Source organism: Dama dama, chromosome X, assembly GCF_033118175.1.
Source record: "Dama dama isolate Ldn47 chromosome X, ASM3311817v1, whole genome shotgun sequence".
Classification (NCBI taxonomy): domain Eukaryota; kingdom Metazoa; phylum Chordata; class Mammalia; order Artiodactyla; family Cervidae; genus Dama; species Dama dama.
Window position 1 is genome coordinate 133757793 of NC_083714.1, and position 23784 is coordinate 133781576.

The 23784-nt window shown below is 44.5% G+C and overlaps 1 protein-coding gene across 1 annotated transcript in view; it reads left to right on the top strand.

Moving 5' to 3' along the window:
- The window catches only part of MAP7D2 (MAP7 domain containing 2), a 97796-nt gene that overhangs the window by 25906 nt on the left and 48106 nt on the right, over positions 1–23784 (top strand). The window contains exons 2-3 of the mRNA XM_061135932.1: positions 22361–22438; positions 23519–23682. Coding sequence (XP_060991915.1) covers positions 22361–22438; positions 23519–23682 — 242 coding nt within the window. The remainder of the gene's footprint in view (positions 1–22360; positions 22439–23518; positions 23683–23784) is intronic.

Here is a 23784-nt window from a genome sequence, read left to right on the forward strand (position 1 = left end):
TGAAGATGGATGGGCTGCGGAAACACACAGAATTTTCCCTTCTGGGATACCCGGGTAGATCTTGGAAGGCTTCCTGGAGGAAGTAGCTACTCATCAGTCAATACTAAGTGTCTGTGTGCTGGGTTGGGGGAGAGGGTATTCCAATCTGGGGACAGAGCTTTGCAAAGACCTGGAGGGGAGGGAGACCCTGGCTCCTGCCAACCAAAGATGGGAGCTTGGCGTGGCAGGAGGGCGGAGTCCCCTAGGAAATGGTCCTGTTCAAGCTCGCAGACCCAGGAACACATCTGAGGAGCAGGTTGAGATGTAGACAGAATGATATTGAAATAATTTATTAATGTGAACTGGCCTCTTACTGTCTTAAATGAAAATAATTTATTTACTGCTTTTTATTATGGCCCATTAAATGCTGCTTGGACAAAGCAGGCCATGTCACGAACACTGCTCTCATCTCCCCTCCCTATCCTGCCCTGTTCCCTATTTGTTTTACTATTAGGGAAATATTGATATACATTCATTCCTATGAACAGAGATGCTTGTTAACCACTTATTTGGGACCTTCATGAAGCTGCTTCATGCCTCCTTTTCTGTGTTACAAATTCAGGTTCTCTGCCTCTTCCTGGGAGATGCCACTTCATCAGGTCTGAAGAAGAGTTTGGGAATCTGCTTTAAATTAATTTTATTGAGTTATATGTTTGTTGTACATAGATTTGCATACAAAATTGATATACAGAGAAAATGCACTCATTTTAAGGATACTAATACCGGTGTTTCAACGAATGTATTCATTTCTGACCATCACAACCCCTTGCAGACATGCTTCACCCTCAGCCCCAGGCATCCTCTGATCTACTTTCTGTTACTATAGATTAGTTTTGCCACTTTTAACATTTCATGTCCATGGAACCATGTAGGGTGTACTCTTTTCTTTCTGGCTTCTTTCACTCAGTATGTTTCTGAGATTCATCCATGTTGTGTGTGTATATAAGTAATTCATTGCTTTATTGCTGCAGTGTACTTCTCTCACTAAGAATGCACTCGTGTTTTTGCTGCATTGCCATTTTAGCCATTCACTTGCTGATGAACATTTGTTTCTAGTTTTTGGCAGTTATGGACAAAGATACTGTGAGCATTCAGGTACAAACTGCTTTGTAAACCCGTTTGCATTTGTCTTGGATAAATCCATAGGAGTGGGCTTGCTGGGTCATATGATGCATGAATGCTCTAACTGGGAAAGGAGCTGCCAAACTCTTTTCCTAGATGCTTGTACCAGTTTACACTCTGACCTGCAGTGTAGGAGAGGGCTACTTGCTTTGCATCCATGCAAGCACTTAGATGGTTAGTTTTTCATTAGATTTAAATTATTATTATTTTTTGCCATACCAGTGGTTGTATGATTTGTCACTGTGGTTTTACTTTGCATTTTCCTGATGATTGAAGATTGAGCAGCTTTTCATGTGCTTCTTGGCATGTGAAATGCCTGTTCAGACTTTTTGCCCATTTTTTTTATAATAGCTGTCCGCTTATTTAACTGTAAGAATTTTTTATTTGCTTATATTTTATTTTAAAACTATACATCTTTATTCATAAAAGATTGGTCAATAGTTTTTTATGTTAAATTCAGGCATTTTTAAAAATAATTTTTGTTATATTCTGGATTTAAGTTATTTGTCACACATGTGTATTGTAAATATTTTCTCATTGTCTGATTTGCCATTTCATTTTCTTTATTGTGTCTTGAAGAGCAGAAGATTTAAATTTTGATGAAGTTTGATATGTCAGTTTTTTCTTTTCTAGTTTGAGATTTTTGTGTGTTCTAAGAAATCTTTGCATACTCCTAGGTATTAATAGAAGTTTTATAGACCCAGTTTGAGTTTTTAATATATGGTGTAAGATATGGATCAAGGTTCATTTTTTTGCATATGGATATCTGCTTGTTCCAGCACCATTTGTTACAAAGACTGTTCTTTTCCCATTACATTATCCTGACACCTTTGTTAACTATTCAGCTGATTGTGTATTTGTAGATCTGTTTCTGGACTCTGTTGTGTCCTTTTGATCTGTGTGTCTGTCCTTATGCCAATGCCAGTGCCACACTGTCTTGATTATAGGAATCTGTATTTTTAAGAAGAACCCCTAGACGGTTCTCATGATCATGGCCATTTGGGAAACATGTATTAAATTTTTCTAAGGATCCTTCTGGTGATGACAGTCTTAAGTCTGTGTATTCCTGCCAGCTCATTCTCCATTTGTACCCCAGCTCCTTGCTACTCAGAGTGGAGTCTACAGACCAGCAGCGTCAACATGACTCAGGAGCTTGTTCAAGATGCAGACTCTGGCCTTGCCCCAGACCTACTGAGGAGAACCTGCCGTGTAATGAGATCCCAAGGGGATTCCCATCAAGGTTGCACAGCACTTCTAGATGTCATTACCCTAAAGCAGGGCCTTACTGATTTTTGGATCATGAATAACTCCACAGTTAGAAACACATATTACAGTGTGTGTATTGATGTAGCTGAAACAGGTTTTTACAAAACACTGCTTACTCTTCCTACTTGGTGCTTACTTTTCTGTTCCTTTGCTTTCTGACCTTATTCCTCCCCCCCTCCATTTCTTCCTGTTATAGCTTTCTTGAGGTGCAGTTTATGTACTGTCAACATCACCCATTCTCTATGAACAGTTCACATTTATATGGTTGTGCAGCTCTCTCCACAATAAAGTTTTAGGACACTTTCATCATCCCCAAAGATTCCATTTTGCCTCTTCACAGTCAGTTCTGCACTACTTAAAATACTGGTAGCTACCTACAGTTTACAGAGAGTCCCAGTTTACAAAGAATCTTCAAAGAGTTGAACCGGCCATGCAGCAGCTCTGCTCAGACTTGGCTGAAAGTGGCTTCCTTTTGGGTCAAGGGCCCTGAGACATGACTTCCAAACACAGGACTATTTTTACACAGAATGTTATTTTTACTATATTTTTGTCAAATAATAATGCATCGTATATGTACACAAGCTTTAATGTGTAGACACTAGTTGCTGAACCCATAAGTTAAAAGATTCTTGACTTTCTTAAACCCTTGAGTTGATTTGTTCTATGTATTTTTGAGGCTGGACTGGCTGGTTATGAGTTAGACCAGGATGGTTAGCAGAGATGTGAAAAGATTCCTCAGGTATTTTGCTCAGCAGTAGTCACATGTCTGAAATACTGTAATTTCTGAAAATACAGAGGACTAGCTTTGTGGATTTCTTGTCTGTGGCAGGTGTTAAATGTCCTTAGGTAAGTTAGAAGCCCAAAGTTGAGTACCTGTTCTAGTTTTCTGTTGTGAATGTGGAATATATTTTCCTCTGCATTCAGTGCCTTTAAGGCAAGGCCTTGCCTTTCACCTCTAGGCAGCATCCAAGCCCCTAGTCTCTAGAAGGCCCCAAGCCTTCTAGACTCAAACAGCTTGAGTTTGCATCTCGCCTTTGCCATTTACCAGTTGTGTGACCCCAGAAAAGTGTTTAACCTCTCAGTTCCCACTCTCCCGCTGGAAAACAGGGTCAATAATAGTACTTGATAAGTGAAAGTTGCTCAGTTGTGTCCGATTCTTCACGACCCCATGGACTGTAGCCTGCCAGGCTACTCTATCCATGGAATTTTCCAGGCAAGAATACTTGAGTGGGGTAACCTGTCCCTTCTCCAGGGGATCTTCCCGACCCAGGAATTGAACCGGATTCTCCTGCATTGCAGGTGGATCCTTTACCAGCAGAGCTACCAGGGAAACCCTATAATAGTACTTACCTCTTACATTTGTTGGGAAATTAAATGAGCTTAGAGTGTAACATATTTAGCAGTGGGCCTGGCATGAGTGATGTTGCTTATCCTCATCATCACCAGCATTAATTCTCTAAACTGGCTGTTGTTGAAGTCTCCAATTTAGCTACTTTCCAAGCTCCCCAAATTTACCACTTTGTTGACTACCAAACTTACCATTTTCTGTTGCTATTGCAAATGCCTTTTTGTGTAGCATCTACTTCTCTGGGCTAGAATGCATTTTTCCCTTTCCATTACATTCCTGTTCATATCCCCATGAACACTCATCTGAATTACTCATTCACTGTGTAGCTCACAGAGGCATACAGGTGGGGGATCCAGCTGCTTGCCGCTCAAAAGTCAGTAAAGAGGCCAGGTTGGTGGAAAGGAAAGTTTGCTTTATTTCAGATGCCAACAACTTGTGGGGAGGGTAGCGGACATCTGTCCAAAGGCTGACTGCCCCCCTCCCCGACAAGAAGCAGGAGGTGAGAGCATTTATAGACAGAGTGGTGTGGGGGCACTACATGTGGAAACAGTACAGTCATCTCTAACAGTCGTGTTCAAATTGGTCATCGGTGGTCTGACCAGCATCATCTTGGTTGTTGTAGGTACAGTTAATCTTCAGTTCCGGGGTGCACTTGTTCCCATTTCTTTGCGGTCAGTTCTTGGAATTGTGGCAGCTCAAGTCCTGGGTGCAGTCTGGTCATCATGTAGTTAACTTCTCTGCCTGGGATTTTAGTATCTATAAGACAGCTCACAGGATATGGCTCTGAATATTATCTACAGCCCTTGAGAAAGAACTAAAGGTCCTTGACTATGCTTAATGACTACATTGTTGTTATTTAGTCTCCTTAGACTGTTTTCCTTTGTTTTAGCATTTCTCATTTTTCTGATTAAACTTATTCTTTGATTAAAGTTTTCCAGAGGCCAAAGGCAGGCAGAGAACAAGGTGGTCAGGGGAGGCAAGGACCATACCATCCTGCTCCATTTCAGGCCCGCCTGCGTGGGCTGGGAGGAGAAGATTGGGTACAGGATGGCCTTAGCCGTGTGAAGGGCAGGGCAAAAAGGAAGCGGGGACAGGGCTCTGAAAAGGACCGGGCTGCACCACAGGACTCCCCTATCCTTGAACTGCTTTTAGGTCTTACACGTTCCCAGTGGACATCTCTCTGCAAAGAGCAAATATCTGAGAGCCAGTTGGACCCAAATGCCTTGTTATCCACTTGAATGAGCACCTGGAGAAAAACTTCAGAAATAATTTTACCTGCTCTTTATCCTTGTTTCTTATATTTGATACACAACTCAGATATGGTGTGTGGGGGACCATCATGCCCTGTCTTAGGCACAGAACTCTCAATTTTGAAACCTCAGAAGATCAGTACTGTGCTTCATGAAAGTACTTGGTGCCATGTTGATGAGTGAAACCTCGGGTTGCCTTGGGAACAGAAATATCCTTCCTGTTACTATAAAAAGGGACCCAGTATCTGCAGTCGTGAAGCATCCTATATTTTGCTGATTCTTTATGGGGGGAAAAAGTGCTCAAAAGGAAATGCTGTGTTTAAAAAAAACTTTGATCAAATATATAAGATTTCCTTTTAGTGCTGATCAGATCAAGAAAACCCACTTTTCAAATGCTTGTTGGATTTCATAGGCGTCAGAGCTGCTCCATCCACCTCTCTTCTCCCCCCTTCCCCAGTCCCCCTGTGAGTGCAGGACATTTGTTGTCATTTTATTGCCTTTGCCTCCATTTCAGATTCGCACTGTGGTTTCACTGTGCTGCCATCCAGGAAGGTGGCATTGGGGCAATTTGTTCCAAGTTGATTGTTACAAAACCCTTATCACTTACTGTTAGTAATTTTAGCCACCATGGTCCTGCCTAGGGGAACAAATTGTCCCTGCTGATGCTGTCAAACACCTTTAAGATACTTATTATCTATTTTTGAAGAAGAATTTTAAAAATACAATGGATATTACTATAAGTTGCTGCAGTTTTAAACCAAATTGTCCAGATGGGAATCATGTTTATTCTATATCATTTTCTAGATTTTTTTCATGCTATTGTGCATTGATGTGGGAAGAACCAAGCTGTATTCAGTGAGGGGGAGGCTTTTCTACTTTTCACCTGTAGTGCAACTTATTAGAGCAGGGTTTCTCAAACTTGACACTGCTGACATTTTAGGCTAGGTCATTCTTTCATGTGTATGTCAGGGCAGGCTGTGCTGTCCTGGGCGCCGTAGGATGGTCAGCAGCATCACAGGCCTCAACCCACTGGATGTCAGCAGTGTGCCTCCCCCATGTCATGATGGCCCAAAATGTCTCTGAACACCATCAAGTGTTTCTTGGAAGACACAATCACTTCTGGTTCAGACCCACTGTACTAGAGTCTAAGAATTGTTTAGTGTGCTGTTTTTAAAGGCAGTGGTCACGTAAGCTCTGGTCTGGGCTCAACTGTAATAGAAATGTACATAGTGACCTTTAAGTGTGACAGTCTGGCTAATTTAAAATAATGTGAATCCAAAACTGGGTTGCTGTGATGGGCTGGCATATTGTTTTTCTTTGGTGATAGTATTTGCAAGGTTTGAAAATACATGTAGTATCAGTTTTTACATTCCTGTGATGAGAAAGAAGGAGAGAAACAGTGACAGCCACAACAGGCAAGGTGGCCATGCTCAGGCACAGCTGTGGTGCACAAAAGGGCATTTTTCATGCATTGTTTTGAATGGCAGGAGCCTTTCCCGTGGAACAACCCAAAGAGAAGCCTGCACAGAGCCATGAACCTTCAGACTTCACTTCTGAAGGCCTTGTGGTTTTACTCTGCAAAAATCATTCTCAGAAATGAGGAGTGAGATTCACAATTTGCCTTTTCTCTTGTCAATCTATAATCTTAATCTTTTCTCTTACAATCTGTAATCTTACTGTTTTCAAAATAAACTTTTGCCCACCAAGGCCCCCTCCCTGAGGACAGCCCCTCCTTCCCAGGCTGCCTGCTTCTCCTCAGTCCCCTCAGTAGGCTTCAAACCTACTGAATAACTAGAACTTTAAGATTTATGTGGTTTTTGTTTTTCCAAAGAGGTATTTAGATGGGGTGAAGTGGGGTAAATTTAATTAGCAAGCTGAAGATCTCTGCAAGGCTGTGTAGAAAGGCATGCCAGACTGCCCTGAATGACATGGAGTGGGGGCACACATTTTTGTCTGTCCTCGCAATTTAAAAACAGCCTATTTGAGTCAGGAAGCTGTTTCTGCCTCGAGGCCTTGAAGTGCCCTTGAAGATCGTCCTTGTTTAAGGATGCCAGATGCAGGGCCTGTACTTTGGGGCAGGGCTGAGCAATCCTGCTGGGTATGCTTTTCTGGGAGAAAAGGAATGGGAGATTATTACAGCTTTCAAATTTCTTGATATGTCTTCAAATTGTTTGCAATGCAAAGAGTGATTGTTTTTCTAACCTCTTTATTTACCCTTTGCATTTTGTTTTAAAATGCATCTTTTTGGAGCTGCACGCCCAAGCACCACACTGAGGCCTCCAATTCAGTTCTGCTGGCCTGTCACTGGCCCCTGGATGCACTGATGTAACTGGGGCCATCTCTGAGCTGGGGCTTAGCCGCCCAGGGCTGAGACTGGGAATAGGTGGGTCTACAGCAGGAGAGTTCACCTTGGATGCTTGAGTTGCTCAGCAGTGGTCAAGGTGCAGGTCTGAAGCCTACTGAGGTGATCGTAGGGAAGCAGATGGCCTGGGAACAAAGGGCTGTCCTTGGGGAGGGGTCCTGAAGGCTCTTGCCAACCCTGTTAAAAGGGAGGGTGGACAGACTGCTATCACCTGGCACGTGTCACTGTGAGAGGCAGGAAACAAGGAAGGACAGAATGAGGGAGTTTACTGGTGCCTCACTCATGCTCAAGGACACAGCTCTTCCCACCATAGGAACCCAGGATCTGATGAGTACCTGGGTCCTGAGTGGCATGAAGATGGGCCAGCAGAGTCTCCAGTGCCCCTTTGGGATCCTTTGCATACCTTTTATGATCATCGTCATGAAACATACACACCACCCTGAAGAGAAAATCAAATGGCAGTACTAATAATGAGAATGCTGCAGTTTATTTCTCGTTACCAGCTTTTACCTGCTGGATTCTGTCCACATCTTCAAAGAGACATTTTTCAGTGTCTTGTACTTTGTTGCTGAAAAAAGCAAATAAGAAGAGTTATTTTTTCCCCCTGTGTCTCGCACTCTTTGCAGATATCCAAGGCCTTTCTGAGTCCACACTGTAAACAACCACATCCCCTGTGGTGTGCAGCCCTAGAACCCACCTTTCCCAACCACTGAAGGACAGTCCTGGGTTAGGCTTAGAAATGGTGACGCCTGACCTTTATTGAGCACAGCAGGCAGTGTTCTGAGCAGTGCGCATGTGTGTGAATGTGTGTGTCTATGTCTCTTTCTCCTGCCCCCTCCCTATCCCTGCTTCCCTCCTCTCCCCCTCCATAACCCTCTCCCCTGATGCTCCAAGATCTCTGTGAGAGTGGAACCTGTGCTCAGCTGGCTCCAGAGTGCTCACTGGCTCCCAGCTTCTTCTCCATCCTTGCTGGGGGATAGCAGGGCTTTTCAGAAGGCCATTCTGTCTTCACATTGAGCCTTACCCCTTGATTGGAACAGGCCAACCTTGGATGCTCATGGCAAAGTGCCCTGTGTCAGAGCTTCTCCATCTCTAAAGGACCCTGAGGGCAACCTCAGTGCCCTGGCCCTGCGTGCCCCGTCTGTGATAGAAGCGTCTAGGTGCGCTCTGCGGTCTGTGTTCGCTCTTTTCTAGTGCCAGCCCCTGTTTCTCTCTTTGTTGCTCATCACCCTGGAAAGGATAGGTGGAGTCCACAGGCCTGTCGCTGTAGACAGCTGTGTGTTGATGAGAGGCACACAGAGCAGGGCAGCCTGCAGGCAGAGAGGCTGGGAGTGTGAGCGTCAGTGCAGAGCCACCCAGCGGCCTTGGCGAGCCCTGAGCTTGGCTGGCAAAGGGGGGAGAATACTCTATTCAAAATATGAAATACACCTCTTCGGCCTAGGGTTATTTTGAGAAACTACAGACGCCTGAGAAGCTCTGAAAGTGGTCCTTTTGTAAGGGAAATCTGTATTTATAAAGGAAATTTACATTAGGAAGAGGGGGCCTATACTAGGAAGATGGCTTTTACTGCGGATTCGGATGACTTTTAAACCTGGGAGACTTATCTGCATTGCAGGGCAACCTGTGTTTACCAAACATTTCCTCCTCTCACCTTCCATGAATTCCACCGCTCACACAAATCTTTCTTTGGTCTTTAGCTGCAGGTGCTATTTGAGGTAGTGGTTTGGGCCATCCTGGAGAGTGTAATTGGTTTCCTGAGAATCTCCTATATATACATGACATATATATTTAAGAAACTTCTGCTTAGGGCATGCCTGGTAGCCTAGTGTTTAAGAATCAGCTTGCCAATGCAGGGGACATGAGTTTGGTCCCAGGTCTGGAAAGACCCCACATGCCGAGGGGCAGCTGGGCCTGTGCACCACAGATACTGAGCCAGTGCCCTGGAGAGCCCTTGAGCTGCAACTCTGAAGCCTGTACGCCCGAGAGCCTGTGTTCCACAAGGAAAGCCACCACAGTGAGAAGCGCATGCACAGCTACAAAGACCCAGCACAACTGAAAAGAAATCAATCTTAAAAAAAAGTTCCATTTTGAGTTTATTTTTGTGTATGGTGTTAGAAAGTGTTCTAGTTTCATTCTTTTACAAGTGGTTGACCAGTTTTCCCAGCACCACTTGTTAAAGAGTTTGTCTTTTTTCCATTGTATATCCTTGCCTCCTTTGTCAAAGATAAGGTGTCCATAGGTTCATGGATTTATCTCTGGGCTTTCTATTCTGTTCCATTGATCTATATTTCTGTCTTTGTGCCAGTACCATACTGTCTTGATGACTGTGGCTTTGTAGTAGAGTCTGAAGTCAGGCAGGTTGATTCCTCCAGTTCCATTCTTCTTTCTCAAGATTACTTTGGCTATTCGAGGTTTTTTGTATTTCCATACAAATTGTGAAATTATTTGGTCTAGTTCTGTGAAAAATACCGTTGCTAGCTTGATAGGGATTGCATTGAATCTATAGATTGCTTTGGGTAGAATAGCCATTTTGACAATATTGATTCTTCCAATCCATGAACACGGTATGTTTCTCCATCTGTTTGTGTCCTCTTTGATTTCTTTCATCAGTGTTTTATAGTTTTCTATGTATAGGTCTTTTGTTTCTTTAGGTAGATATACTCCTAAGTATTTTATTCTTTTTGTTGCAATGGTGAATGGTATTGTTTCCTTAATTTCTCTTTCTGTTTTTTCATTGTTAGTATATAGGAATGCAAGGGATTTCTGTGTGTTAATTTTATATCCTGCAACTTTACTATATTCAAAATAAACTCAAAATGGATTAAAGATCTAAATGTAAGACCAGAAACTATAAAACTCCTAGAGGAGAACATAGGCAAAACACTCTCCGACATAAATCACAGCAAGATCCTCTATGACCCACCTCCCAGAATATTGGAAATAAAAGCAAAACTAAACAAATGGGACCTAATGAAACTTAAAAGCTTTTGCACTACAAAGGAAACTATAAGTAAGGTGAAAAGACAGCCCTCAGATTGGGAGAAAATAATAGCAAATGAAGAAACAGACAAAGGATTAATCTCAAAAATATACAAGCAACTCCTGAAGCTCAATTCCAGAAAAATAAATGACCCAATCAAAAAATGGGCCAAAGAACTAAACAGACATTTCTCCAAAGAAGACATACAGATGGCTAACAAACACATGAAAAGATGCTCAACATCACTCATTATTAGAGAAATGCAAATCAAAACCACAGTGAAGTACCATTACACGCCAGTCAGGATGGCTGCTATCCAAAAGTCTACAAGCAATAAATGCTGGAGAGGGTGTGGAGAAAAGGGAGCCCTCTTACACTGTTGGTGGGAATGCAAACTAGTACAGCCGCTATGGAAAACAGTGTGGAGATTTCTTAAAAAACTGGAAATAGAACTGCCATATGACCCAGCAATCCCACTTCTGGGCATACACACTGAGGAAACCAGATCTGAAAGAGACACGTGCACCCCAATGTTCATCGCAGCACTGTTTATAATAGCCAGGACATGGAAGCAACCTAGATGCCCATCAGCAGATGAATGGATAAGGAAGCTGTGGTACATATACACCATGGAATATTACTCAGCCATTAAAAAGAATTCATTTGAACCAGTCCTAATGAGATGGATGAAGCTGGAGCCCCTTATACAGAGTGAAGTAAGCCAGAAAGATAAAGAACATTACAGCATACTGACACATATATATGGAATTTAGAAAGATGGTAACGATAACCCTATATGCAAAACAGAAAAAGAGACACAGAAATACAGAACAGACTTTTGATCTCTGTGGGAGAATGTGAGGGTGGGATATTTCAAAAGAACAGCATGTATACTATCTATGGTGAAACAGATCACCAGCCCAGGTGGGATGCATGAGACAAGTGCTCCGGCCTGGTGCACTAGGAAGACCCAGAGGAATCGTGTGGAGAGGGAGGTGGGAGCGGGGATCGGGATGGGGAATACGTGTAAATCCATGGCTGATTCATATCAATGTATGACAAAACCCACTGAAATGTTGTGAAGTAATTAGCCTCCAACTAATAAAAAAAAAAAAAGTTCCATCTGTATTACAGGGGGTCCCAGCTAAGAACTCAGAAGGGTGGAGGGGAAATTATGCAGGTTTCATTTAGCTAGCAAGTCATATTGCAAACAGTGGGTCCTTTTGAAATGATACAAACGTGTATTAAATTTATTGTAGAAACACAGGAGTCCAGGGGCCTCCCAGATGAGGAGCCAGGGTAGGAGGGAAGTTTCTGCACTGCAGTGCTCAATAGATCATTAACCGAATTGAATTTTTCTAGTTTCTCATTGTCTTCTTTTAGCTACCTTTGACTTTGTTCACCTCACCTTTCAAATGAATTGTCAGCTCAGCAGAGGAGAGGAAATCTTAGAATGTAAACCGGGACCTTGTCGAAAGTTGCAGCAGGTCTCTTGGAATTTTATGGGGTTCATCGGGAGATGGAAGTATGCAGAGCTTCATATTCCATGGTCTGGGGCCTGGACCCAGTGCGTGACTCCCATGACTTGTTTGGTCTGTGTTCTCATATATCATCAGGGGAAGGGAGCCAACTGTGGCTCCTCCTGCTGCCAAGCATTTTCACAGCACGCCTACCCCCCAACACACACTGTAACCTTGGGAAGTAGGTAGTAATGATCCTGATTTATATAGAAGAAGAGCCCTAAGCTCTGAGAGGTAAAGGGATTACTCAGAGTCCCTTGACTGGGGTGCTATTGGAAGGGCCACGCAGATGGAACCTGGAAGAAGCCCCCAGGACTGAGCTCCATATGAATGGGGAAGTGATACAAATGAGATCGCTCCTCTGATGGCTGTAGAAGAGCCAGGCCTTTTGGACAGTGAGTAGCTGAGATCTGCTGTAGGGTGGAGACAGTTAAAGGCGTGAGAAAGGCAGGTAACAAGACCCTGGAAGAGAAGGTGTCAAGGCAGAGTCTTGAACTGGCTGTGTAGACCCCTTCTCTTCCTGAATCACCACGTGCTCTTTAAGAGCCCTGCAGCTTGAGCCAGTCCCTGGGCCTTTGCTGGTATCTTTGGTTCCACACCAGCCCTGCTGAGGCTCACCTCCTGTCTCCCACGCTGCCCTTGGAGTTCCCTCACCCCTTCACGGAGCCACACTGAGAATGCAGTTGCCCGGGAGATCCAGGCCTGTTCTTTGCAGCCTTGAGCACTAGTGATATATGGCAGGTCAGCCAGAACGGAATTTTTTCTCTTCTATGTGTTGTTGCAGTTGTTGTAGTGTTAGAAATAGGTGTCTTACACTAAAGTGCACACCTTTCAAGTGTACCATCAGGTAAATTTTAACCAGTGCATACATTTTCCTGCCCCAGTCCCCTCTCCCCCTCAATTAGCACAGTAATCCTCCAACAGTCAGGGGGCCCAGCCTGCCAGGGAGGTCGTGGGGGCAAGCTGCAGACACTGTAGATTTGAAAGCAGGGTTTAAAGATCAGGGGAATCAGGGACTTGTTCTGGACTGTATAGTCGCCTTACCACCTCCTTTGTAAATCCTGGTAGGAAAAGCTACTCAGTTTCTGAACACCTAGATCCCTAGGTCAGTGCTCTTTCCTTCAGGTGGCCTTCCCTCTCAGTAATGAGTTGATGCCCATCAGCTTGGGAGTCAGCCAGATTGGCCTCAAATCCAAGCTCTGCCACTTAGCAGCTGTGACTTTGGACAGAAGTCTTAACCCCTAGGGAGAGTCTCACTTTCTCCATCTCGGAGCGCATGATGTCAGGCAGGAGATACGTGCTTAATAAATGGTACCTTTAGAAGAAGCCAGGCTAGCCTACTAACCTGTGTACAGTTGGTCAAACTGGGTGCAGTTGAATTTTATAACTTGGCGTGGTGTGTTTTCATTTGGTTATGGGAGCTTGAGTTGCTGTGGCAGGAGTTCCTAGGCTGGCTGCTTACAGGTGTGTGAGTATAACTAGGCAATCTACTGTTGAGATGGTGAAGAACAGCATCATCACATACCGCCTTCACAATTAGTGTTTGTGAAATGTCATCTGTGTGTTCTTTTTTTAGTAGGAAGTTACTTGTCCTACTAGAGATAATATCTAATTTCTGCTGAGTTACCAGAAGGGGAATGCCAGCATGTGTAGACACAAGTAATGGTTGGTGACTGAGAAGTCAAAGGCATGTATACATGTTCCCAATATAATTTTTATAGGAAAGGAATGCTCGCCGTGGTTTTAGACTGGCAGCATAGTACACACTCTGTCTCATCACCTGTGTTAGGAAAGGTAGTATGGGCAGGTCCTGTGGGCAGGAGACCTCATTAACGGAGGAGGGAGAGCTGTAACTAGGAACAGGCAGGTTAGCGTGGGCAACACAAACTAGCTGAATTCACTGTGCTCCCACTGTGTCCTGACTATGGTTAATCAGTGCTGGGGAGCTTTCATTACATCCTCACTGTGAGAGAGGCACTACTGTTTCTCCATCTTACAGAAGAGGAAACCTAGGGCAGTTGCTGTAGGACTTTGCTGTTGTGCCTTCCTTCTTCCGGTAAGCCTAGGAGATTGGTGTGGATTGGGGATGATTATGTACCAGGTTCCTGGTTCCAGGGCAAGAATGATGCGTCCTGAGATCCATTATTGTTTGACCTTTATGTCAAAGTGCTATACTCTGTGATTGCTTGGACTTGACCCAATTCTACACTTTAAAAAGCAAAAAAAAAAAAAAGCAAAAAAAACTGGCCCTTCTCCTAGCTGTGCAGTTGTGATTTAAGAAAATCATTTAGGAAGCATTTAGGTCATTTAGTAATACTCTGACAACATTTACATTTTGGGGGAAATTTTAATTCAGTTGTTTTAAAGGAAACTGCTAGAAATTTAGCATATTTTATAAAAACATAATAGCAGTGTAAATCTGTATATATTCTTACTTCTTATAGTCTCTATTTCCCCACTTTTCAAGGACTTTTTGATATCTCTATACATTTTTTAAAAATGTATTTTGATACCTTGATATGTACACTTCCATCCTATAGTAGTCAGTAGCTATTGAACGTAAATGCTAGTTCCAGGCGTGCCTCTCTTTAAAGTATTAATATAAAGTATGACATCATCCTTGAAAGAGTCATATTGGCAGTAACAAGTTTGGTGGCCACAGTGTAATACACACTTTTTCACTGCAGTGAAAAGAGAATTTAAGCCAATTCAGAAGGTTATAGCTGGTAAGGAATGGAGTAGATCAGTGGTTCTCAAAGGAGACCTGATCACCTGGAAACTGTTAGCAATTATGGGGGAAGCTGCCTTCCTTTCTTTACCTTTGAATTTCCTGAACAGATCCAGCAAAATAATGGCTACAAAGATATTTTAAAATGTTCCTTATTTTTATAGACACTTCTGATACTTGGTTTAATGCTCTACAAGAGGGGAGGTTTCCATCAAAGGGACATAATATTCATGGCCCCTCATTTAGTAAATATTTGAGTACCATGTGCAAGGTCTTGGGGCTCAGAGGGCAAGGGGCAGATGAACAGGCCCAGAGAGTAGTGTGGGGGGCAGTAACAGCCATGGCAGACACTGTGTGTAGGAGGGTGCAGGCAGATGGCCGATTGTTCCTTCTGCAGACATGATTTGGGACCCACTCTTTGAGCCCCACACTTAGCTGGGCTCTGGACATCCAGAGAGGAGCTGGAGGCAGGGCCTTGCCCTGTAGAATCAGCCTAGTCTAGTGGAACAGCAGCTCTTGAGGTATGGGCCCTGGACACCCTTCTCTGGCGGGCCCTAGGCCCACTCCATGAAACCCTGGGAGTGCCGTCCAGCACTCTGGGTTCACAAGCCCTCCAAGTGGTTCCAGTCCACACTGCAGTGGGAAGAGCAGCAGGCTAGGAGCAGTGTCAGTCCTTCTGAACAGAAGCATCACATGGGAGCTCTTAGAGCACCAGCACCCTGGCCACACCTGAGCCGACAAGGCCAGTCTCTGGGAGAAAGGCACAGGCACCCATAATTGTTAGAGCTCCCCAGGTGTTGGCCTGTGTGGCCACAGTTGAGGACCAGTGGTCTCCATGACCTGAGACAGATCATCACAGCACAAGCGAGTCACCACCAAGTTGTTGGTGCGTCCCTGCCTGCCAGTCCACAGAGGGGTGGGCCCCCCAAAGGAGGGGCTGGCAGACATGGGGCTTCCTATTTGATGAGCTCTTCATTCCTGAGTCCCTTCCTTTTGTCTGGTCATTGTAATTGCACAGACGTGAGCTGTGATTAGGAAGGTTACTTTAAAATTCACTTAATGCAGTCAATTTTTAAAAGTCGAACACAGCTGGCTTCACTTAAAAACTTTGCATTTCGATAATGGTTATTACATACCATGAATAATTGACTAATATCAGTTCATTGATATTCTAGGGAGAGAGTGCCTGAGGCTAATAAAATACATTTTTAAATTAGTTTTTTAAAAATGTGTTGCCACAGCCCAAGGATAACGGGAAGTTACTCTAAGCAAGAGCAGGTCAGTGAAGTATGACATTTTATGCTCATCTGATCACAAAAAATAGTTGTTTTTCTGCTCAGGATCCCTGTTTGATTCTTATTTCCTCTAGGGGTGAATTGCCCAGGGAAAGGCCTCAGTTTCAAGGGTGCACACTACCTGAGTGTCATCACCCCAGGAAGCATTACTGCATCAAGAATGAGGCAGAAGTGACTCTGGCAGGGCTATCCCTTGTCCTTCTGGGAAGGTGTCACCTGCTCCCTCTTTGTCTTGGGTCCCTCCTGGGGTTTTACACTTCAGCAAGTGTGCTACAGTCCATGGGGTCGCAAAGAGTCAGACACAACTGAGCGACTAAACTAGATTTTAAAAGGCTTTCTACTTTGAGGTTATTGCAGATTCACATGCAGTTATAAGCAGTACTACAGAGACACCCGGTGGACCCTTCACCCAGTTTCCCCAGTGGTACTAACTCTGAATAGCAAGGAGAGATAAGAAAACCTTCCTCAGTGATCAATGCAAAGAAATAGAGGAAAACAATAGAATGGGAAAGACCAGAGATCTCTTCAAGAAAATTAGAGATACCAAGGGAACATTTCATGCAAGCATGGGCACAATAAAGGACAGAAACGGTACGGACCTAAAAGAAGCAGAAGATATTAAGAAGAGGTGGCAAGAGTACACAGAAGAACTATACAAAAATTATGTTAATGACCCAGATAACCACAATGGTATGATCACTCATCTAGAGCCAGACATCCTGGAGTGCGAAATCAAGTGGGCCTTAGGAAGCACCACTACGAACAAAGCTAGTGGAGGTGATGGAATTCCAGTTGAGCTATTTCAAATCCTAAAAGATGATGCTGTGAAAATGCTGCACTCAATATGCCAGCAAATTTGGACAACTCTGCAGTGGCCATAGGACTGGAAAAGTTCAATTTTCATTCCATTCCCAAAGAAAGGCAATGCCAAAGAATGTTCAGACTACCACACAATTGCACTCATCTCACACACTAGTAAAGTAATGCTCAAAATTCTTCAAGCCAGGCTTCAATAGTATATGAATTGTGAACTTCCAGATGTTCAAGCTGGCTTTAGAAAAGGCAGAGGAACCAGAGATCAAATTGCCAATATCTGCTGGATCATAGAAAAAGCAAGAGAGTTTCAGAAAAACATCTACTTCTGCTTTATTGACTATGCCAAAGCCTTTGTGTGGATCACAACAAACTGGCAGATTCTTAAAGAGATGGAAATACCAGACCACATTACCTGCCTCCTGAGAAATCTGTATGCAGGTCAAGAAGCAACATTTAGAACTGGACATGGAACAACAGATTGGTTCCAAAGGAGTACATCAGGGCTTTATATTGTCATCCTGCTTATTTAACTTATATGCAGAGTACATCATGTGAAATGCCAGGCTGGATGAAGCACAAGCTGGAATCAAGATTGTGGGGAGAAATATCAACAACCTCAGATATGCAAATGCTGCTGCTGCTGCTGCTAAGTCACTTCAGTCATGTCTGACTCTGTGCACCCCCATAAAGGGCAGCCCACCAGGCTCTCCTGTCCCTGGGATTCTCCAGGCAAGAACACTGGAGTGGGTTGCCATTTCCTTCTCCAATGCATGAAAGTAAAAAGTGAAAGTGAAGTCGCTTAGTTGTGTGCAACTCTTAGCGACCCTGTGGACTGCAGCCCACCAGGCTCCTCCATCCATGTGATTTTCCAGGCAAGAGTACTGGAGTGGGGTGTCATTGCCTTCTCCAATATGCAGATGCCACCACCCTTATGACAGAAAGTGAAGAGGATCTAAAGAGCCTCCTGATGAAAGTGAAAGAGGAGAGTGAAAAAACTGGCTGAAAACTCAACATTCAAAAAACAAAGATCATGGCATCCTGTCCCTCCACTTCATGGGGGAGTCCCATCACTTCCAAATAGATGGGGAAACAATGGAATCAGTGACAGACTTTATTTTCTTGGGTTCCAAAATCACTGCAGATGGGAACTGCAGCCATGAAATTAAGACACTTGCTCCTTGGAAGAAAAGCTGTGATCAACCTAGACAACATATTAAAAAGCAGAGACATTACTTTGCCAACAAAGGTCCATTTAGTCAGAGCTATGGTTTTTCCAGTAGTCATGTGTGGATGTGAGAGTTGGACCATAAAGAAAGCTGAGCTCCAAAAATTTGATGCTTTTGAACTATGGTGTTGGAGAAGATTCTTGAGAGTCCCTCGGACTGCAGGGAGATCCAACCAGTCCATCCTAAAGGAAATCAGTCCTGAATATTCATTGGAAGGACTGGTGCTGAAGCTGAAACTCCAATACTTTGGCCACCTGATGCGATGAACCAACTCATTGGAAAAGACCCTGATGCTGGGAAAGACTGAAGGCGGGAGGAGAAGGGGACAACAGAAGATGAGATGGTTGGATGGCATCACCGACTCAATGGACATGAGTTTGAGCTAGGTCCATGAGTTGGTGATGGACAGGGAAGCCTGTTGTGCTGCAGTCCATGGGGTCACAAAGAGTCAGACACAACTGAACAACTGAACTGAACTAACTCTCAGTACTATAGTAGCTCTCAAAGCTTAGGGTTGCAGACCCTGGCTCAAGTCATCACTGCCAATGCAGGAGACTCAGGTTCAGTCCCTGGGTTGGGAAGATCCCCTGGAGAAGGGAGTGGCAACCCACTCCAGTATTCTTGCCTGGGAAAGCCCAGGAACAGAGGAACCTGGCAGACTTCAGTCCATGAGTTTGCAAAGAGTTGGACAGAACTAAGCAACTGAACACACAGACACACACACACACCCATGTCTTTAGTGGAAATCTCCTGTTGGTGTTAGCATTCATGTATTAAGGTCACTTGCCCTGGGCCTGTGAATCATAGTCTACCTCGACTTCTCAGACTGTGTTGCTGCATTGGTGCTAACTGATCAGGTCCACGCCCCCAAACACATAGGGGCTGTCTGCTTTGTGCTGTACCCCTTCATCCTTTGGGTGGAACTTCTTGGCAGAGGTCCCCAGAGGTTCATCAGGGATCACAAGGTGGAAATGGAGATATAATTATTTGGCTTTTCCTCAAATGGATGTTCTAGAAATGATTGCTTGACAGTTCTTTTAATCAGGAGAGGCAGATGCTATGTAGAAGAATGATGCCTTACTCACCCAGCAAAACTATTGGACGCTGAATTCTTCTTCATTTGTGTGTGTCCCAGGGCAGTACGTGTGAATCATGAGAGTGAGCCTTGAGGTTCCTGGTTCACCATTTTTTAGTACAGTGGCTGACAGCCTCATGTGGCTAGTGAGTGCCTGAAACAGGCCCAGTGTGCTGGAGGAACAGAATTGTTAATTGCATTTAATCTTGATTGTCTTAAACAGAGAAGAATGGCTTGTCACTGCCATGTGAGAGCATATAGAGATTCTAGGTTACCCACCTTGGACTGAGTCATTTCATTCCCCTCAGTGGGACCCAAACAAAATTGTGTGGCATGGCTGCCCTCCGGGTCATCTAGCTACCCCCTTTCGCCACACAGCATCCAAATATTTCCAAACCATCAGTTTGAAGAGGAAGCAAATACTTAGCACATCTGTTCACAGCTGGCCAGTGTCCAGCTCGCAGTAGTGCTTAATCTGGACTTCTCTAATGAGTTGGTCTTGCACTTCTCTCCAAATTTGCATGCGCATTCTTGGGACAAGGATGGAACTTGTTCCTTGTGTATAATAGAGTCTCAGAAAGTCATGAAGCATTCGTTCATCAGTGCTGAGATCGAGCTATTACGTTTCCACTTTTGCCACGTGAGAAAGCAGTGATTAAGAGTGTGAGTCCCAAAAAAAAAAAAAAAAAAGAGTGTGAGTCCTGGAGTCAGGTTCTTAGGTTGGAATCTGCATCTCCACCTTCTGATGGTGTAACCTTGAACAAGTTAACCTCTGTGTACCTTTTTTGTACCTATAAGATGAGGGTCATAATAGTACCTCTGTCATCATGGGGTGATTGGGCCAAGTAAATTCAAGCAATGGACTTGGTTCGTACATTGTAGCCTCCTGTTAGGACGAAGCAGGTCATGAGCCTGATAATGAAGATTTTCTGAAAAATGATTTGAGGGTGTGACTCTTACAAGTGCCCACAAGGGGGCAGCCTAAAATCATGCATATCTCTGCAACAGACATCCTTCTGTTGGTAAAGCCTTAAGGTATCATGGCCAATTACAAATGTGCTTGGCCCTTTTCCCTCAGTTTTTCTCTTTTTCTTCTGTTCAAAGTACACTTTCAGTGGTTCTCAATCTGTATGTTAGATCTGGAGGGTGACAGGTCATGCCTGAGCTGGTAAGTAGATGTGGGTGCTGTTGCCAGCATCTGTCCAGGGATCGTTGGCTTCTCTTTGTAGCTTTTCACACAGAACAAATCCTTATTAATCAAATGCTTAAGGTAGAGACTAGAGTTTCAAAATGTTTAAAGAATCATCATGGAGAAATCTGGTTTTCTCTCCCCGCTACCCCTACCACTGACCACATGCCTGTCTTTGAGTGTTGTGTATGCACCTTGAGGCTTGTGGGGGTAGGCTGTGGCCCAAGCGGGTTGACCCAGAGATGCAGACCCGCCCCTGGCTCAGTAGGCCCTTACTCCCTGCAGGTAGACAGTCCTCTGCAGCTAAGCAGAATGAAATTAGGGTTCTGAAAGCAATGTGGGGGCACAGAGCTTCGTGGATCTGGGAAACTGTGGGTTCTTGAAGGTGGGTGGGGTTCATACAGGTTCAGGGGATGTAAGGGAAGGGGAGAGCAGCACTGATGAGCTGAGAAGATGGGCATTTAAATTCTTGATGCTGTTCATGTCGTCAGTACCATCGTAGTTCAGTTCAGTTCAGTCGCTCGGTTGTGTCTGACTCTTTACGACCCCGTGGACTGCAGCACGCCAGGCTTCCCTGTCCTTCACCAACTCCCAGAACTTGCTCAAACTCATGTCCATTGAGCCGGTGATGCCATTAATCATCCCATTAATTGTAATGATTAAGAGTTGACAAAAACCAAAGGAACTTATTTACAAAACAAATAAACTCCAGACATAGAAAACAAACTTATCATTACTAAAAGAGGAAAGGGGGATAGAGGTAAAATAGGAGTTTGTGATTAACATACATGCACTACTATATATAAAATAATCAGCAAGGACCTACTGTATAGCACAAGGAACTATACTCAGCATCTTGTAATAACCTATAGTAGAAAAGAATATGAAGCAACATATATATGTATGTATGTATGTGTATAACTGAACCACTTTGCTGTACACTTGAAGTGACACACAACACTGGAAGTAACTATACTTCAATTTTTTTTTTAATGGAAAGTGGCACTTGGGTTGATTTTCCAAGACTTCTCTCTTGAGCTTTAATATCCCTGCTTCATAATCCAGGCTGCAAAATTAGATGCTTGTGGGGAATTGTGACAACCCAAAGCTTATCACATCCATCCTTATCCGCATTCCTGCTGCTGCTCTGCGGTCCAAGCCTCCAGGCCTCTCTCCTGGGCAGTGGAAGGCACACCCCTAAAAGGCGCATATTGTGGAGTCAGCTGTGATATAACCACAGAGGAGACCCAGGCGCTGGGCACATCAGTCCGGTTATAGCACTAAAGCCAATTTCTCCAGAATGTGGTCCTTGACCACTGTGTAAGTAATGCTCATGAATGATCAGTTGTGAGCAAGTGCAGTAAATTATTTTTAATCCTAAAACAACTGCGAAGATCATTTCATCTTTGCTTCAGAAAGCCCTCTAGGGTCCTGTAGAAGATGAGTGGAGATGCAGAGCTCCTGGGATGTTTCCCGGACATTTTAGGGGGGAATTGCCATTTGTTCAATTTTATTTCTTGTACTGATAATAAAACAAAATGAAATAACAGGTAAACAGGAGTGCATTATATTCCTTCTTTGTGATTCTAAAATGCTAAGATTGACATGGGGGCAGACTTAGTAGAACCAAAATCAAACTTGAGTGTTACTTTTTTCCAGCTCAGTCATACATGCCCCTCAGCAGTTGTCTTCTTGCAGAAAGTCGAATGTTCACTAATAATAATAATCTGTGTAATAATCGTGTCTTCTTTTGTGCATTTGCCTTCCCCTGGGAGCCGGACCAGGGGAAGCCTGGTAGGCTTTTCTGCATGTTGCCAGGCCTGTCACTTATTGAGCTTTCTGACTCCTCTGGGGCCTGGCCTGGAGCCAGAGAACTAGGAGGAAGGTTAGTTCTCCAGGGCTGGCCTGGGGCCACTCCAGCCCAACTTGGTGGGTGAGCATTACAGCCACCGCTACCACTCCTCAGCTCTCAGGTCTGGGCCACCCTCCCCTGTGGTAGGGAGTGATGGATCACTTCACTCTGCGGGTGAAGTGATGTTGATGCTGATGCGTGCATGTGACCAGACACAGGGTGCGGCCCCAGCATCCCCGGCACTCAGCAGATGGGGAGAGTGAAGTCTTTGATTGTGTTTTCTCTCTTGTAGCCATGGAAGGATTTTTAAAATCCGATGAGAGACAACGACTAGCTAAAGAAAGACGAGAAGAAAGAGAAAAATGTCTTGGTAAGTTGTGCACTTTGGCTGTTTAGGTCCAAGGGAGTAGAGATGTGATGGTGTCTTTTCTCAGGACTCTTGGAAATTTGTGACTAAATGAGAAAAGAACTGGGACAGTTGTTAGGTCAACGTGGAAAACTAGGAGCAGACCGTCACTACCACTGGCCTGTTCAGAGCTATTATGTAATTCTCAGGGCGGTTGATTTACTCGGTGAGCACGTGTTGAAGCTCTGTTACTGGCACGGCACTACAGCTGTGGGTAGGGTGCTGAAGAACGAGAGACATTCTCTGTATACCACGCCCCTCTTCAGGCAACTTCTCCCCAGGGCAGCTGAAGGGCCACCCTTGGAGGAACAGAGGAAATCGACACAGAAAGCCATTTCTATGTTAGGACAAGGAACCAATTGGGAAACGCTGTCCTATTGGGAAAGGCTGTCCTACCTTGCAGGCTGTGGACAGAAGCATCAGGGCTGTTCCCCACAGGGTGCCACAGGTAGGTAGAGTGGCTTCCCTAGGGCCCTGAGACAGAAGAGGATATTTTGAATCCTTCTCCTCCTCCTGGTCACCTCAGACATTGCGTCCCTCAGGGAACCCTTGCCTGCTTGGCCAGGTGGAGTTAAGGCCCCTTAGTAAATGTCTCAAGAGGGAAGACAGTCCTGTTCATCCTCTTCTGTTTACTTTCACCCAGTTCAGCATCTGGTATGCAGTGTATGTACAGCTAATGTATCCTGAATGAAAATACGCTGATAGCTCTCGTTTCTCAATCCCCCATGTGGCCTAGCCATTGGGACAAGTCTGACTTGATGTGATGACAGACAGCTCCCACGTGTAGGGGCAGTGACTGTCTACTTTCTCTGCATTGTCTCATTCAGTCTTCACAACACTGTGATGTTGCACATCCCCACTTCACAGAGGAGGAAACTGAGGCAGACAGAGGACGAGGTTAATAGGCCTGGGGTCACCCAGCTAGTGGTGGAGGTGCCAGAACCCTTCCTCTCAGTTCAGTCTCACTTCTGCATTGTTGGTATTACGCCAAACGGCATGGGGTGCTCCGGTAACAACACCTTTTTTCTGCCTTCCTTCCCCCAGCTGCCCGGGAGCAGCAAATCCTGGAAAAACAGAAGAGAGCCAAGCTCCAGTATGAAAAGCAAATTGAGGAGCGATGGAAGAAGCTGGAAGAGCAGCGGCAGCGAGAGGAGCAGAAGAGGGCAGCTGTGGAGGAGAAGAGGAAGCAGAAGCTCCGGGAGGAGGAAGTGAGGGCCGGAACAGGAACACAGAGAGATCCATTCAACTTAGCAGTTTATTTTCTGTGTGACCTCAGATAAGCTGGTTGGCCTCTCTGGGCCTTAATTTCT